Source organism: Pungitius pungitius, chromosome 21 (assembly GCF_949316345.1).
Source record: "Pungitius pungitius chromosome 21, fPunPun2.1, whole genome shotgun sequence".
Classification (NCBI taxonomy): Eukaryota; Metazoa; Chordata; class Actinopteri; order Perciformes; family Gasterosteidae; genus Pungitius; species Pungitius pungitius.
The window spans coordinates 3,571,229-3,589,723 of NC_084920.1; the positions used below are offsets into that span (position 1 = coordinate 3,571,229).

Sequence of the window (18,495 nt, forward strand, 5' to 3'; positions counted from 1 at the left end):
CTATACAAGTTTGTACGTTGTTCTACGACTGTGATCTGTGAATTGTATTTATCTATGGTAGCATGACTTAATACGCACTGGCTGTTTTCATTTAATCTTAATAGTTATTCTTATTTCAGAGCTCGGTCACAGCAGCATGACCATTTCAACACGGACGTAATATTACTTCCCAATCCATCATGGGGAATAGTGTGCAGACAAGGTTCAAAATTACGTTTACACAAACATGGGCACATCCTCAGTGCCTTTGAATTCCAGAAGGCCTGGGACCAACAGACTGTTATGGAACGCATCAGAGATAGTTTTGGTGAGCACATTCCAGAGGATGTCAGGTAAAGACTTTTTTTTTCTTGCTTTGTAATTAATTATATAATAATCTTTAAAAAACAAACACAGGTCAACGAGTGCAATCATCATTATTACAAACCTAGTACAATAGCATTTGTTATACAGTTTACATGACTGTCGCATATCTAATAAGAACAAGAAACCAAAGAGAGACACACTCTCACCATTGTACAACAAACTACATAGCCTAAAAGCGTTTGTTGTTGTTGTAATATCCCCATCTTCTTTGTAGCCTCCAGTTTCTAATGGCTTCTGGCAATAAGCTGGTGTCCCCGAAACTCCAGGAGGGCCAGGAGCTGAATGGGATGCTAATCCATAAGGTTTTTAAAACCAAAGGCCTGTATGTGAGACCATCAAGGATCCTTTTAGTACGTTCTTTCCTTTTTTTATTTGTTTTTAATACAATTATATTTAGTGAAATGTGTCTTGAAAAATAAATATATACGGTTTATTACTTTTAGCAGTATACAATATATATTTAATTAAAGCAAAGGTTTTAGAGCAATCTAACCCTTTCATTTCAAAGTTGTAATATTTACTTTTGATATATATTTTTTTGGTCTTCTTTTCTTTTTAAGACTGACTCTGACGAAGAAAATGAATGTTTCCACATCACTACCAGATCAACATTAAGCAGTTGTGTAACAGTCAAGGATGATGACTGTTTGGAAGTTGATGGTCCACAAATCTACACTGGCAGACCTAGCACCACCAACGTTGCTACAAGTGATGGAGCAATGAGAAGTAAGGATGACCCTACTAGCAGTCATGATGGAGATGGCAACCCTGGCACTAGCAGTGGTGATGAACATGGCTATGGCATCAAACACGCCAACAGCAGTGTTGTTGAAAGGCCTACAGCAATGCAAGGAAGTGGCACTAGTGGCCACGATGGAGGCTGCCTTGCAAGAAATGATGGCAACCCTGGCACCAGCAGTCATAATGAAGACTACTCTTCATATTTAACACTTATGGCTGCTCTTCCTGATGACTATTCAGATGATGAGGAATTAAACCAGGCTCTAATTGCCAGTATGGAGAGTCAAACGTGAGTAGCACAAACAGATAATGTGTCATTGAGGATGATGTGATCAGATAGTTGATATGAACTATTTTATCTTTAGATTATTATGTCATATCTAATAATTTTTTTTTATGTTTTCTTCATAGTGCAGAAAACGCCCCGGTTCAAGAGATACAGCTGGAACTCTCAAGCAAAATAAGCACAAAACAACAATGCAAATTTAATATAAATCGCTCTGCTGTCTGGGACGGAGCTGTGAGAGGATTCCAAAGGGTGTCCTATGACCCCAACTTGATGATCACTGTAAAATTCTCAGATGACATGGGGAGAAACGAGGAAGGGATTGATTTAGGAGGGCCAAGGAGAGAATTCTTGAGGCTGCTGATGGAGACCATGGCCAGGTCACCCATGTTTGAAGGAAATGAAAACAGCAAGAACTTTGCTCTTGACAGTGCTGGTAATGATCATATTAATTTATGGAGATATATAACTTTAGCTTTTGATTTGATTTACAATGTATTTAATGGCACAATGAAATCCATGATTTTATGTGGTAGTTATGTATTAATCAATATTACATTTCCTTTTATATCGTTGTTTTGAAGCTCTAAGAGAGGACCGGTACTACACAGCTGGCAGAGCCATTGCTGTAAGCTTGGTACATGGCGGTCCGCCACCAAACTTCCTCTCACCAACAGTATATTCTCTTCTGGTTAATGGTTCAGCAAAACCAGTGCTAGAAGACATAGCTGACATGGAACTTTTGGAAAAAGTCAAAAAGGTCAGTTGGAAGTTTAAATGGTATCCTGCATTAGAATTAGGTTACATTACAATATTCTCTTGCCGTTTTCCATTTTGAGAGGGAGTATCAATGTATCCCAGTCTGCTCATTGCTGAATGCTCACTTCCTATAGTTTTAATTCCTCCACTATTCAACAGATCACTGTAGTCAGAAAAGTGTATTTTCCTTATTAATTTTTATTTATACTCATTATGATGCTAGGTATCTGAAAGTACTACCCTTGAGGAACTTGAGATGTCAAAGGCCCCGCTGCTTGACTACTTGGCCAATGCAGGATGTCTGAGGCCGATGCGATCAAAAAGAGACAGGGACTTGCTGGTAGATGACATTGTCATGTTCCAGGTCATCCACAGGGTTCAAGGTCCATTTCAAAGGTATTCAGAGGTGTTGGTTGTTTGCAGTCAGATTATTCGGAATAGCAATCAGAATATTACCCATAGACCAACAAAATGTATTATCTTCATATAAAACTAAGTAAATTGATAATGCACAAGTGAATTAGGAACCCTAATTAAATTCTTCAAAATTCCATTCCATTTCATTTGTACAGATTCTGTGATGGACTGAAAACACTCTTGTCTCTCTTCGCATGTCTGTCTGTTTGTCCCCCATTTGTCTCTTATCTGTCCGTCTCTTATGTCTGTTTTTCCCTCTGCCTGTCTCCGTCTCCGCTTGTCTCGTTTTTGTTCATTTGGTTTTAATAAAACAATATTGAAACTTTAACATAACTGTCTTGTAATTCACTGAGAAAACTGCACAAATCAAGTAAACAAAATAATTTTAACAAAACCTTACATAACAATATTATAGAAGAAAATTCAGAAGCGAAGAAAACGCATCTATTCCATGGTTCCCATCGTTTTCAAGTGGATCTACTTGTAGAATACTGTTCATCGTAGTCTCAATAATGGTTACATCAATGTCTGGAATTCTAACGTTATTATTGGTTTGAAGTTCAGGTAATGGCCCTTCTTCATCGATGCCATAGTAGTTCTCGTCATAAAAATACCGTTTATAATGGGGTGGATTCCGACATTGTTTATGACCCCTGTATGCCACAGCTGAAGAGGAGTCGCCCCCCCTTGTGTGGACAGGCCGTGGTTGTTCCACTGGTTGATAAATTCTGTTACTGCCCTTTCAATTCTTGGTAAATAAACATAATGCAGACAAAATAGATGTAGTTCATTCAATGAATCCAGTATACCATGTTCCTCCATGAAGTAAAAAATAATAAAGTGTCTAGATACAACTCTATTCAATTCTGCCCATAGTCTCTCAATCCTTTGGTTGTGTACTGAAACCCCTGTAATAACACTACGACTGTTCAGTCCTCTTCTTTCTAACATAAAACGGGCAACATGTATATTTTCCATACCATGATCACATCTGACCCGTAAGGGCAAACCAAAGTTCTCTACTCCTCCCAAAAATAATGACAAGACACTTGAGGCTCTGTTATTAGATAAGCACTGTAAGTATATAATGGTCCGGCTGAAGCCATCAACACAGCCATGAAAGACCATCCGCCATCGCATCAACTTGTGGTTGCCGTCAAAATGCCTGTTGGGAGATATAAAGTACATTATATTAAAAAGGATATATGTAAAGCTTGCAAAGTATATCAAAGTGTTGATTTTTTTTTGATAATACAAAACAGTTACAAATCAACTTACCATAATTGGTTGGGGGCCTGAACACTATAGACCCTTCGGCGTATGGCATGACGGCGTCTAAATGACCACCCGATGGGATCCACTTGATCGAGGCTCTGTCTGACGCGCCAACGCTGAACCCTTAAGCCACGTGATCTCAGGCTTCCAGGAACGTATGCTTCACCTGCATTTGGAGTGTTCTGTAGTATATCAGTCACAACGCTGTCCAGGTCTTGATTTGACAATATTGCAAATCTTAATGGCCCAACTCCCAGAGTTTGTCTGTGTCTGTATAGGGTTCTTCGACTGATTCCAAAGCACGATGCAATTCTCTGCCATGTCATACCAATGGATACACAGTGAGCAATCTGTTCGGCGGCTATGCTGTATTGGGGCCGACCTGGATGGCCAGTCAAAATTGTTGGGGGTATCAAAATGTTGATCACATCATTGGATCTCTGTCTGGCCTCATGTTCATGAAGCAAGTTGCGGAAGCATCTAAACAATGATCCTAGTAGATTACTCACATCACCATCATCAGGACCATATCTGGACACAGCAAAAAATGCAGATAGAGTTCGTGTATGATCATCAAGCTCTCTATAAAGCTTCTCCTCACTGGAATTGTTGGACTCCTCACTTTGCAATGATTCAATGCATTGCAGAGCACTAGTAAAAAAATGTACAATATCCTCTTCATTTCCTCTCACCTCAGAAAATGAAGTTTGGACGTGGAAAAAAAAGAGGATCAGGTAAACACGCATTGTGGTTGAAGTACTAGCTCAAATCCAGTAAGAGCACATGCACTTCCTGGTGTGGACTTCCTGTTTCCTTCAGTTGAAAGGAAGGCCTTCTTTTTTAATTGTTATGCTCGTATTCACCACTAAACCGTTATATTCCACAACATGAGCACATTTCACTAGTATGTGTGAGAGCATTTCATATGTGTGTGTGAGAGTGTTCCAGTAGTGTGTGTGAGAGCATTCCAGTAGTGTGTGTGAGAGCATTCCAGTAGTGTGTGTGAGAGTGTTCCAGTAGTGTGTGTGTGAGAGCGTTCCAGTAGTGTGTGTGTGAGAGCGTTCCAGTAGTGTGTGTGAGAGCGTTCCAGTAGTGTGTGTGAGAGCGTTCCAGTAGTGTGTGAGAGCGTTCCAGTAGTGTGTGTGAGAGCGTTCCAGTAGTGTGTGTGAGAGCATTCCAGTAGTGTGTGTGAGAGCATTCCAGTAGTGTGTGTGAGAACATTCCAGTAGTGTGTGTGAGAGCATTCCAGTAGTGTGTGTGAGCGTATAGGATTCCAGTAGTGTGTGTCAAGTTCTCACTTTTGTGAGGTTCGAAAACTGCAGCTCCCCACTTGAAAGGGCAGCTTGCACGGAGTATTCACTGGGTTCCACTCAAAATGACCAAGAATCAGTTTTTTGCTTTCTGGCTTTTTATTCTTAAAAAGGATGAAAATTTGTCCAGGTCAAACCAGCTGAAAAACCTTCAAATACAAACACAAAATAGAATATCAAAAACTATACCCAAGAACCCATAATCAACTCACATACCCAACATCACATACTTAATTTGAATCTATTGGAAATTAGCCTAAAGTAAGTAGAAGCAAACATAAATAAATTTAACGCTATCCAATGGTGATCTTTACCTTTACAAAGATTTGCAGCTTTTAACCCAAGTTAATGCACACAAACAATTCACCCAATCTTTTCCAGCTGAACCCTCAACCCACACATTCCAAAAACCATGTAGCATTTCTCTTGTACTTAGAATTGATAATGATAACCCGAGTACAGCTCACCGGCTCCCTCTCCAGTCTTTGCAAGCTTTTTTTTCCTGCAGTCTCTTTCCTCCCAGCTCTCCCATGTCGGTTTTCACTCTTTTGCTTTTCACCGTCCTGTGTGTGATTTCCTCTGATTCACTCTGATTTTGAAACTATCTCCACCTGCTACCTTCCCTCTCCTGCCTCCAGCCTGGGAGACACACCCAAGCCCCGCCTCTCAGCCAGAGAGGGGCTCGGTCTGCAGCTCAACTCAACAAGTGTGTGTGAGAGCATTCCAGTAGTGTGTGTGAGAGCTTTTTCAGTAGTGTGTGTGAGCGTATAGGATTCCAGTGGTGTGTGTGAGAGCATTCCAGTAGTGTGTGTGAGAGCTTTTCAGTAGTGTGTGTGAGCGTATAGGATTCCAGTAGTGTGTGTGAGAGCATTCCAGTTGTGTGTGTGAGAGGGTATTCTGAATAATGTCCCTCACGGCCCCTCATAATACAGTGTTAGAGAATCTCAGTATACAGTGTTTAGAGAATCTCAGTATACAGTGTGAGAGAATCTCAGTTACACCGGAAGGCATCTCAGTTACACCGGAAGGCGGAAGCAAAGAGCGCTGATTTTGAACAGCGCAATGCGCCAATCATACGCCCTTCCTTCATATGCCTCGCCCTTCCAAGTGTATAAATACTACCATATTCAACGACAGAATGTCATTTTAGGACGTTTTCAGGCGAGAAATTAGGTGTTTAAGCAACATTTCTGCGGTCGGTTTGTTAACATTCAGCCATCGTAAAAAATTCCATGGAGGATGTCGGAGACGTGAGGTGTAGTTAACGGGACCACGTGATGCCCCCAGCACCGGGCGGTCAGCCTCATCTCACGCCGCAGACAGCAGCCTGTTCTCGGCCAGACTGTGAAATGCTCCGCTTCGATCCACTTTTCCGTAGCGGTTATATATACGATAGTATAACTAGAATGAGTGTTCATAACTTTTAATCTGAGACTGGTGTTTGTTTACCAGCTATTTTGCGAGCAGAGTTTAAATTCATAACCTTAATAAACTATACGTAAACTATACTGTATACATAGTGTGCGCGCTTGTTGTACTGTCTATCATTGTGCAATAAAACTAACCGTGTCTTAATTAAAGGTCTCGTGGGGAGACCGTCATGGAAACCGGCAGCAGGACATCAGCTTCAAAGCGACTTCAAAGGATAATAATCGATTAAATCATAAAAGAGGACAATATTTCGTGAGGCTGTAAATCAGGGGTGTCAAAGTTGTTTCAGGTTAAGGGGGGTTGCACGGACGTTACGGCCGAAGAGGGGGGTGACTGCTTAGTCCCAGCGCTTCCGGTGTAACTGAGATGCCTTCCGGTGTAACTGAGATTCTCTCACACTGTATACTGAGATTCTCTCACACTGTATACTGAGATGCTCTCACACTGTATACTGAGATGCTCTCACGCACACTAGTGAGATGGCATGAGTGTCTCAATAGTGTGTGTGAGAGTGTCTCAATAGTGTGTATGAGAGTGTCTCAGGAGTGTATGAGAGGGTCTCAATAGTGTGTGTGAGAGTGTCTCAGTAGTGTGTATGAGAGTGTCTCAGTAGTTAAGTCCTAAACGGCCCCTCATACTGTATTGACAAACTGCGGATGTTTTTTTGGACAACTACAAAGACGATGTTCAGCTTCTTCTGGAGCATGCAGCACTTTTCATGCGTTTTTTTTATGGAGGGCGCGATGAATGGGAGGGACAAAGATTACATTGTTTGCACGTTTTTTTATGTGTTTATGACAGAAAGCGGTTCGACCCGCTGAGATCTGCAGGTCAATAAAACTGAGTAGAAGGAAGTATAATGTGACCTTTGATACAAATATATCACAAGATGTGAGACAATAATGTATTGGTGTATACCACGTACAACAAGCTAAAATGTGAGGTTGATAAGACATCAACTTAATAGTTGAAACAAAATTCAATTAAATTCAATTCATTTTATTTTGTATAGCCCAAAATCGCAAATCACAAAATTTGCCTCAGAGGGCTTTACAAAGAAGTGTGTTTTACATTTTCCAGTTAATACTGCAAAATAATTCCATAGTTGAATGTGAACTTGTAGGGGATCATTCCATTACAGCCAGGAAAGTACTGTTATCTGCGATTCGACTTTGATCCCAGATGCGTATTAATATAGGACTTAAGTCTAGGACTGAATATTATATTGCTTCGATGGAAATATCCGTTGAAATTGCATCCAGATTAAAACAGGTATTTTTCAAAAGGGTGGGAAATGGTTCAAGCACCGGTGTCCATTCATTTGGGCCAAAAGAACAAATGGGTGAAATGTGAAGGCTTCCACATGAAATAAAAAACGATACTGAATAAAACAATGTATTTTAGAATCTTTGGAAAAATGGATTTGAACGTCCTCTTCCTCTCTGCCTTACATCAGTTAAATCAGTTGGATTAGGCCTAATTTAACCGAGATATAAACAATCCTCGTATACAATCTGTATGTCAAACTGTTGAACTATATGAATCTATATTTATAAATACAAAATGAACCATGTATGTAAATACATAAATCATCAAGGCTTTTATTCAATTGTACATTCTACAGTTCCAATGATGTACCTGACTTTCCACCCAACAACAATCACAATTGTCCCCATTTGACTCATTTTGGGACCAGCTTAACATCCCAGTAGTACAACAGTGGATATTCCTGTGGACATTCCAAACCTACTAGCTATTTGTCACCGGCGGGTTTTATGAATATGTTGCAACGAGTCGTCGTGGGTACAATGACAGCACACCAGAGATGCTCACGAGTCCCAAAGCTCGAGTCCGAGTCGAGTCTGAAGTCTTTCGAGGACGAGTCAGTTGATGGACCCCATTGACTTCCATAGTAGAAAAAATAAATACTATGGAAGTCAATGGGGTCCATCAACTGTCTGATTACCGACATTCTTCAAAATATATATTTTTGTTTATCAGAATAAAGAAATTCATACACGTTTGAAACAACTTGGGGGTGAGTAAATGATGACACAATTTTCATTTATGGATGAACTATCCCTTTAAAGAGCACAAACCCCTCTTTAATATGACACCAAACAAAATTTACCTCTAATTGTTGAGATACACAAAAAAGATGTACAAAAACCTATACAAACAAATTACTCACACAAAACGTCCTGATAATATATAAATACAATTTAGAGTATTCACATGCCGTAATATTGCATATTGATGATATTGGAAATTCAGATGCAACATTAGAAAATATCTAGTTAAAGCGGGTTTTTAACCCCCAAATAACATACGTTAGCGACCTCTTCTAACGTGTAAATAATTAAAATAATCAAATGGCATCATTTAAGTTTTTTTCTAGAGAAGAAGGGCTGTTATGAGTTTTAAATGTTTACATTAGAATAACCGAAGTTGCAATTGAATAAGTGAACTCTCAACTCTGCCAGCTACAAAAACAGTGCAAAATAGCTTATGCTGTGTTATTTGACTTTAGCTAACTCAGTGGCCATTGCAGTAACTTTTAAGTGACAATTTGACAAATGACAACCTGACACTCAGACTTTATAATAGCAACAACCGACAATCAGGGCCGGGTCTAGACAGGCATGTATGAGGGGGGAGCCACAAATCTTGAGGGGGCATTGGGCTCCAGCACCTTTTACCATGTCTAATTGACACTTTAGTTTGAGGGGGCACAACATTTATTTTACTCTTGCCCCTGCCTAGACCCGGCCCTGCCGACAATGATTATGTTTGTTGCCTTATTATAATATTCATTAATTTAGGTAACTGTTAAATTGTCATCATCTCCGCCCTGATTAACACTCCCTCCCTGTTCATGTAGCTACTTGCTTACCGTTTCAATGACACTCTCCTGCTCACTCTGTCCCTCCTTGACTTGCCAACCGTCCCGTATTACCCGGGACATCCCGAATTATGGGTAATTTGTCCCGTTCGGGACAGCTCCAGTCCCGATTTCCAATCACAGCCTGCTAAGTCAATGACGCGCGAAAAACTCCCGGTTGTTGTGAAGTTGTGGCGCATCAGAGCAGTTATTTTTGTTGAGGCATCAACCTCTAGATTTTTTTTTGGCCCGCAATTTCTCCTGTTAATGTATTATATTTGTGAATACTTGTCATCAACTTCATCCTATTGACAGGGGAACAAAAAGCACAAACACTAAACATATAAGTTATACTGACATATAACTTATTTAAAAGCCTGCAAAAAATGTGACAACATTAAGGCCCTTTTTAATCGATTGGCCATGACATTGCTCCAGCTACACTTATATATGTAGCATATGATGACCGATCATTTGGATTAGTACACATTTGTCAGCATGACATTTTTATGTTTTTATCTTAATGCTCTTGTTTTTATCATGTTTTCAGAATAGTTTCTCGTGAAGCAGCTCGTAGCATCCAGCGAAAAATTCAGAAATGACACCATGGCTTTAATTTTAGTTTGCTCCACTGAAATGTATCAAATGCTTTGTTTTAAACTCTGCAAAAAGCTCTACCTGCAAACGAATGAGAATGCAAACCATTTTAACATGGCCAATACTTGTTGTACTTCAGTAATAAAGAATCTGTGATTTTTTTAATATTAGTTCTTATTTGAGTTTCAGCTACTTAGACAATTTTACCACATTTCTTTTCTTCAGCAAACACAAACAGTGTACGTTTTTGTAACAAAAAGTTTTTATTGGCTTCTCTAATCCATTCATCATCTCAATAACAGGTACAGCCTGGGAAATCATATCACAAGTGGGTCTAGAACAAATTAGACAAAGGGATGGGGAGGCCTCTGCTACAAAATTTGGTATTGAGGTGACAGTCAGAAAAAAAAGCCATACAAAAATGCCTTTATCATGCATACCGGAGAAAAACTCAAAAGAAATTGAGAACACACATTTTTAGTGTTTTTGTACATTTTTGTAAACAATATCCTTCTAGAGATCATATCAAAACACGTAATGGCAAGTAACAAAAATAAGGGATATAATTGAGAGAAATGAATGTTCTATGAGGCATCTAGAATGCAACACTGCTTGGCGTTTGTTTTAACAGAAAAAAAAAAAATACATTTCCATTTTCGACGAGTCCGTTGCTCTATAATTGTAAACACAGGCAGTGTTAAATGATTATACAATATGTCAAACCTATACTACAAAATGTTTCCACTACATACATGAAACGCATGTCCCTGCTTTCTTACGCTTTAGTGATATGAGGTATATTTAGGTCAATCTTTTTGTCTCATTTTTTTTTCTTCTTCCAACTCTCACCCACTTTCTCTCCTTTAAAAGCATAGTGTGTCTGGGGTGAGGTGGTCCGTCCGTCAGTCAGTCAGTCTTTGTTCCCTGCGATCTGAACAGCTTCAAAGTCTCTTGGCTGTGGAGCTCACAGGCGTAGGGAAAGGGGGGGGGGGGGGGGGGGGGGGGCTCACAGGAAATCAACTAAATTAAATATCAACCCTGGCTGCCGGGACAGAATGGCTTCAGCCACAGAAGACAAACAAGGCCATTGTTTATTCTCGTGAGTGCAGGGCTGCATTTTGGGCCGATGGGTCGGTTGGTGGGCAGGAATAACTTACATTTTCTGTTTCCCCAACTGTGTTATCGAAGCGGTTTCTTGCGATTACTACAAAGTGAGGTTAAAGGAAATCATTGAGTAGATGGAATATGGAGTAGGGGTGCAGGTCTGGCGATTACTTGCCAGTAAAGTTCTGTTGTGGCTGGTGGAGAATAAATAAAAGGGATTGGGGTGCATCCAGCAGACCCACGGGCTCAAAGGTACAAGGGTTCCAGCATGTCAGCCCCGCGCTCAAAAATACTTAAATACAAAGAGGTACTCTCAAAATATTGTATAACAAAATTATGGCAGATCTTTTTACATCACCCGATAAACCGTAAGAAAACAAAATACAATTAAAATTCTTCTTCTACCCTTGAGAAAAAGCAACAGAACACATTTAGACACCCATGGTCATGCCTAGTAAACCCCTATCAAAACCCATTAAACAATAATCCCCCCCCCCCCCCCCCCCAAGCCCAGTTCACAGTTTTCTCCTCTTAAAATAATAAGCATCAGCATAATAATCACGTATCACATTTGCAAATTGAATGGGTTGTTGTTGCTTCCGATAATGATTTGTTTAAAAAAAGTGCTTGTTTGATTCCATTGACACAAAAAGGAACGGGAAGGAGCGGAGTAGAAAAGTGGTGATTTGTTTAGAGAGAAAAAATTAAACCAATTCAGCAACATCATGATAAAAAGATCAGGGGTGGATGTTCATTACTTTCAGAGACGGCCGCCATAACAGCAATGGGTTGATTATTTATTCATTTTTTTTCTTACTGGCCACAACCCGCGCAGTGCGCGGCTAGACGGGCGCCGTCAGCTGACGTGCCGCTTCGAGCGTCCTCTTCACTGGAGAACGCGCTGTGCGCTGAACTCCACCACAGCGTCGACTACCTCGTGTCCACGATGTCTTCACATTGACACAGCAGTACCATAAACTCAACAAAAGCTCCATGCAGTAGAAACCACACGTGATCATTTGTTGTAATATGTTGTCGACGAGTTAAAAAAACAAAACAAAAAACACTAAATCAAAGCTCTGTAGTCTAAAAGTACACCTGTAGAAACTGTGCTAATTGCATCTCATAATACAAAGTCTTATTACACAATTTTGCCTTTTTTCCTGAGTTTCTTGTAACAGACAATATATACTTTTTTTGCAATTTGAATTCTGGGCCTTTCCCTGCAACAAATGTTATTATTGAAGTTCTCAACATTATTCATTATTACTTTACAATGGTTTGATGATTGATAAAACAAAAGGTTTCTGAGAAAAAAAAAATCAAGCAAGTTCATAGCTACCCTCTAAATGTTTTAAATTACATTTAAATCTACGGTACGTTCATATCAAAATCACTACTCTTAAACAAAAAAATAAGCGACTAAATACATAATAAAAATGAGAATATTTAAAAATTGCATTTGAGGCCATGAAAGACCCTCCCTGGTCATTCTTGTATTAACATTTAATGGCAGTGTTTAAAAACAAACTTTGCTACAAGAACAAAATTAGGAAGGGACTGTGGACAGTAACAGGACCGCCGCCTACCGGATTCACCTTGTTTGACCCTTATCTGAAACTTTGGCTTGTCTGGGTTTTTGATCCTGTACTCACTGGCTCGCCGACATCCGCTAACAAACTGGTATACCCTGAGAATTCTGACACTGGAGTCCGTATTCGGTGGTCGACCTCTGCCCCGGGATCACTGCCGTAGCTCAGAGGGGTCACCCGCCCAGACTTGAACTGTGACCCAAAGGCCTGGGCGAAGTTCTCGATCTGGTACGTGGTCTCCTTAGGGGGGTTCAGTGGGGACAGGTCTGGGTAACTGGAACCGTTGGCGGGTGCGGCGCCCCCCCCTCCGGCCTTGGGCTGCTGCTGCCCCTTGGAGCCCTCTGACGACGCCGTCAGGTCCTGGGGAGGTAGGTTGAAGGTGCCGGGGGAGTGCTGCTTCTCCAGCTGCTCGGTCAGCTCCTGGGATGGAGTCAGCTGCTGGTGGCTGCCGGGCTCCAAGCCGAGGTGGTAGCCTGCATGGGAGGGGGAGCCGACCAGCATGGCATAGTGGGACTTGGAGGAGGTCGAGGAGGAGTTTGATAGAGGGGCGACGATGGGCAGGGGAGAGGAGACAGCGGGTGGGTAGACGCAATCCAGCGGGGACGTCGTGTACACGTGTTTGTCCGAGAACAGGGGCCCCGTGGGACTGGAGCTGCTGGACAGGAGTGGGAAAGGCCCCGTGGGACCGAGACTGGGGAACGGCCCACTGTGGCTGGTGCGCTCCAGCGCCTGCAGGAGGAACTTTGAGTACTCGCTCATCACGGCCGTCTTGTCACCACCGTTGGGGGAGTCGTCCTCCAGCTCGGGGGTCACCGGGGCTGCGGGCTGGAGGTCCACGTGATGCGGGTGGTCTGACAGGTCAAAAGTCACGTCGTGGTGGTGTGTCCCCTCCGGCTTATGGCTATAATGCTCCAGCAGGCTCTGCAGGACCTCATCTGGAATGCCTGACTTGTCGTGCTTGAGGTCCAAAGGCGAGGAGTCCAGCATGGCCAGCGTGGGCTCAGGCCCCAAGGAGCCCTGGATGACACCTCCGCCCTGGGACGCCATGTGCAGTGAGCCGGCGCCATAGTCATTGTTAACGGCATGGAGGTAGCGCCGCTTTTTCACAAACTGCATTGCGTCGTCGTAGTTGCTGCTGGTGGTGGGCCCCTGCTTGTTGCCCCCGCCTCCCTGGAGGAGACCCATGTTATCGAGGCCAGTAACCTCCGAGTGATCCATGGAGTCGGGCTTCTGGCACAGGCGTTTTTGTCCATCAGCGCCATCGCCCACAGACAGCATTCCCTTGTCTTGGGCCTTGCGGCCGGCTTTCTTGAAGACCAACTTCGGAGCGCGTCCCTGCATGTTGGGGCCGGAGCCTGACGGGTGCTCCATGCTGAAGTCCTGCAGACCCAGGGCCATCCCCCCTGACGACGATGCCGCTGACGCATTCTTCTTCTTCTTGCCCTCACCATTTTTGGACTTGGCCCTCTTGCGTCCGGAGGTGGTAGGGTTTCCCTGAGAGTGTGAATAGCTGCCCTGTCCTAGCTCTGCTTCGCTGAGCTCCAGCATATTTGGGTCCAGGCCCTTCTTTATGGCTTCTCCACATGTCCGTTTGTGCTTCAGTAACCGGTCTGTTCTTGAGAAAAACTAAAAGTGGAGAGGGGGGGGCGAAAGGGGAGAAAGATTTACTTAGTTTCCACAGGATGAATAGACGCAGTTCTAAAGTCTGAAATCTCCATTGATTGATCATTTTTGCATATAAAACCAATCCCATTGAGATAGGGCTTTATAATAACGGGAATACATGTGAGAAATACAGAATTTAGGATCTCCCACATGGTGATGATAGTAATGCTCACACACTAAATAAAATAGATTTTAAAATGCACAAAGCCAACTTGCACAAGTCATATTGAAGTACAAAACAGGGGTACTACTTCGCGTATGACCTACTTGTTGGCAGGTATCGCAGCGATATGGCTTCTCGCCACTGTGAGTCCTTTTATGTCGCTCCATATGGTACTTCTGGATAAAGCGCATGTTACACTGGTCACAGCTGAAAGGCTTCTCTCCTACGTAGAGACAGACGAGATCTTGTGTCACAACAAAGGTTTATACAAACGGATACTCGTCCATCCTGAAAAACTTCCACATGCTGAAACTCACCACTGTGAATCTTCTCGTGCCGTTGGAGCAGATACTTCTGGATGAAGCTCATGTCACACCGACTGCACCGGAAAGGCCTCTCCCCTGTGCGATCAAGAGTACAACAATCCGCTCACCACATTAATTAACTACCAGCCTGTCTAATAGCGCTGTTTACCATATGGCCGCCATGAGACATGAACCTCTGACATTTAATCAAACACCTGGTGTATGATAACACATGAAAACGAGATAATGCGAATGGGAACACATGTTTGATATATCAATACTCTAGACCAACTTATACCAGATAAAGTTACACTGAAAGAAATAATGACTAAACAAGGGAATGGGTTTAACATAAACTGAGGTTGTAAAAAGAGATGAGTTTTCCTTTAATGGCCTCATTTAATTCATGAGTAAATGTAGGAAGTGAAGATTTCCCAGCAAAAAGAATGACTAAGAAGCCCAGAAATACATGAGTAACCATCGAATCATCTCTGGCTTTTTGAGATGTCTGTTTTCATGTGAGGCCCCAGGCTCCAAGAAGTACGAGTGGAGGGTAGTAAAGAGTGAAATGTAATGTCTGAATCTTCTCAAAGTGACATGTTTATTAACTAAGGTTGACAAGCAGCGAAATTCTCTCACCTGTGTGTATGAGCACATGCCTGCGCAAGTGGTAGGAGCTGCGGAAAGCCGCATTACAGTGCTCACAGATATGTGGTTTTGAGTTGGGGGACATGCAGGCTCCATCTGCATCCAACATCATGGCCTATGAGGGGAAAAATAGCTTGAGTAAGATACTGTTGAATTTTACTAGTCACGTTGGCGCAGATGTGATGAAGTCCAACTGATTAAATGATGTGCACAAATTATTTTTCTGTTGAAAGGGAGGAAATGATTAAAATAACCTTTGCGGCATCGCTGCGTTTCCTCCGTGCTTTGCCTCCCTGCCCGTCCCCGTTGTTTCTTCGCCCTCTTCTCCCTGAAGGCTCTTTTGGCTCTTTGCCCGGTCTTACGGGCATCTGAGGACGAATAAAAAGTTTATTTTTTATTTATATATTTTATTGATAATGATGAATACGGACTGTTGCCAGAGGAAACAAGTATCTTATAATATTAGCAATATCTACCTTGAAACAAGTCGTTCTCACCTGTTCTCCAAGGGAACGGACGTTGCTGAGGCTGAGGTCGTGTAGAAGCATGTTCTGGTGGTTTTGGTGATGGTGGTGGTTGCCGAAAGACATGTCCGGCATGTCATTGCCACTCTTCCCCGCACCCCCTCCAGAACAGTTCACCCCAACTCCTCCGCCGTAGAGCGGCATATGGTAATCCAACTCATTTAGCCGCTCCTGCTTTATGCCCATGCTGTGGAGGAAGCCCCCAGTGTTCAAGGCGGTGGCGCCCTGGTGTTCTGGTGGCGAGTCACGTTCTTTCTTCAGGATCATCTCCTGAGGAAGCTCGCCCATAACGGACTGGGAGGCCAGCCGTGTAAAGCTGGTGACAGGCGGCAGGTGACTAAACATAAGCATACCTGGTGCAAAGTTGGGATCCATGCCGCCGTTGCGCAAAAACTCATTGCCTAATTTGTCTTGGATAATACTCATAGTGGTGGCTTTGTGTTGTGCAGGGAAGAAGGAGGGCAATTAATCTAATGAAGAATGCAGGAGAAGAATATCCTATAAGAGAGGGGAGATAAACCATTATGTCTTGGTAAGTAGTGATGATTTCAGACCTGAAGTAGACAAACAAATACAAAGTAACGTCCACATTTTGTAGTTTGTGGTTTTAGATCTCCTCTCTAGTAAGTCTTCCCAGTGAAGTAAATTTAGTCACTGCTACATAGCTTTGTGTGTACTGTGTGGAGTAGAATGTTCTGCAACCCATTAATTACTTAATCGGATGTATGAGGCTTAAATAACTGAAGCACTACGTACAGTGAATGGAAACTTTTTCAGAAACCTTAGAATTAAAATAAACATGTTACTTTGAGTAACTTTGTGAAATATAGCAGAGCATACTGAAATAGATATATCCCTTTATACATATTGAAATGGTTGCATCAAAAGTGTAGATTACACTAAACACTTAATACACTGAATACGTAGCTAAATACATGGGAGTTGAGGCAATTTCATTAATTTCTCAATGTGAGGCTTGGCACAGTTTATTTAACAGGCCTACGATTAGATTATATTCAAATCAATATGTCACAAATACTTGGAGAATTAATCATGACAATGGAAATATTTTCATACTAAAAATGAGGTCAACCATCAATAAAATACAAGATTCATTGCAATGTACAATAATATTAAGCAATCTTTTCTCGTATTAATGGAAGACACTGATATAACGTTAAATCTATATATTCTTAGGCCCATAATTATATAATAGACAATGTGGTTAAAGTTCCAGAGGGACAAACCCCATTATGAATGAAATACATCCAATATTTTGTGTTGTACGAAGGTACAAGTTTCAGAACCGGAACGTTTCTTAGAATTCGGTTCAACCAAAGGGAGAAGAAAGAAAAACCTGCCTCTGAAATATTCAATCCCATCGCGTATTGTTCAGCTAGTGGCAATTAGCAGCACATGTGTCTCTGACTGCAGCCAAACCAAAATGATGTGATCGCGGTCGGAAATACATCCCCATTGTTTTCGCACTTTGATGCATGCGGAACTCCACCGCTCGTCGTCTTTAGCTAACGAGCCAACGTGAGAGAAAAAGCTGGAGACATAGGTTCCAACTCAGAAAGGCAGGAATGAGAAGTTATTGTTTAGTCTAGACCGGCCGACCATTTGGCTACGTGACACCAAATCCTACAGCAAGCGGAGGAGCTTTTGTGATGCATAGTAGTTAGCAGGCTAGTTAGCCTAGCAAGCTAGTTGGTTTGGTTAGCCACAATGAGACAATCAACGCAGCTTTACGTCTTCCATCAAAACAACACGCCAAGACACAATTTAAACCCAGATATGTCTTATAAATAAAGTAAACGAATCGTTGGTCACAAATGAGCCACATATGTCGTCAATAAAAAGGTCAGATTTGAACCGGTATGATCAATGCGGCGTATCGTTTAGCTTATTACATAGCGATGCTAAAAAGCTAGCCATGCTAAAAAAGGGTTCATAAATGCAAGCTTTTAACGCATATGTTGTCTATTTAAACGACTACTTTCTTAGGGTAAACATCCAGAAAACCAAGCAAGAGGGCCCAATCAGCCGAAAAAACAGCACAGGTATGGATAAAGTGAAATTAAACAGCAAGTTAGCAAATGGGTCAGGTCAACAGCATAATTGCTCATTCTCCAATTTCCAAGCTTTGATGACGCTCGTGAAATCAAACATGTCTGGTTTCGAGCAACGCTTAACTGTTAGCCTAACATGAAGCGTGAATTACACCCGGGCAGTGCTCACCGGTACATCAAATGGCGACGGCAATAGCGGTACATGTGGACTTCACGTCCAGTGACCCGGCTAAATAAAAACCCGTACGCTTCGAAGCAGCTGTGTTTATAACAATCAAGCTGCCACGAGCTAGCTAGCTAGCTAGCAGCTAGCTCGCTCCGTCTCAAAAACCCGCATTACGGCCCGTGCGACAGAAACA

The 18,495-nt window shown here is 42.1% G+C and overlaps 2 protein-coding genes across 2 annotated transcripts; one reads left to right on the forward strand and one right to left on the reverse strand.

Moving 5' to 3' along the window:
- The first annotated feature begins 1,556 nt into the window (after positions 1–1,556).
- Positions 1,557–4,136, forward strand: LOC119213199 (G2/M phase-specific E3 ubiquitin-protein ligase-like). Its single transcript, XM_037464334.2, has 4 exons — positions 1,557–1,829; positions 1,978–2,153; positions 2,376–2,535; positions 4,123–4,136. Exons 1-4 carry the CDS (start codon positions 1,667–1,669, stop codon positions 4,134–4,136), a joined length of 513 nt encoding a protein of 170 aa, XP_037320231.2. The 5' UTR covers positions 1,557–1,666.
- A 6,772-nt stretch (positions 4,137–10,908) lies between these two features.
- On the reverse strand, positions 10,909–18,285 carry LOC119212444 (zinc finger protein 281-like). Its single transcript, XM_037462829.2, has 6 exons — positions 16,038–18,285; positions 15,795–15,908; positions 15,532–15,655; positions 14,905–14,988; positions 14,692–14,810; positions 10,909–14,385 (listed from the first exon to the last, which is right to left on the reverse strand). Exons 1-6 carry the CDS (start codon positions 16,488–16,490, stop codon positions 12,778–12,780), a joined length of 2,502 nt encoding a protein of 833 aa, XP_037318726.2. The 5' UTR covers positions 16,491–18,285; the 3' UTR covers positions 10,909–12,777.
- Positions 18,286–18,495: the final 210 nt, after the last annotated feature.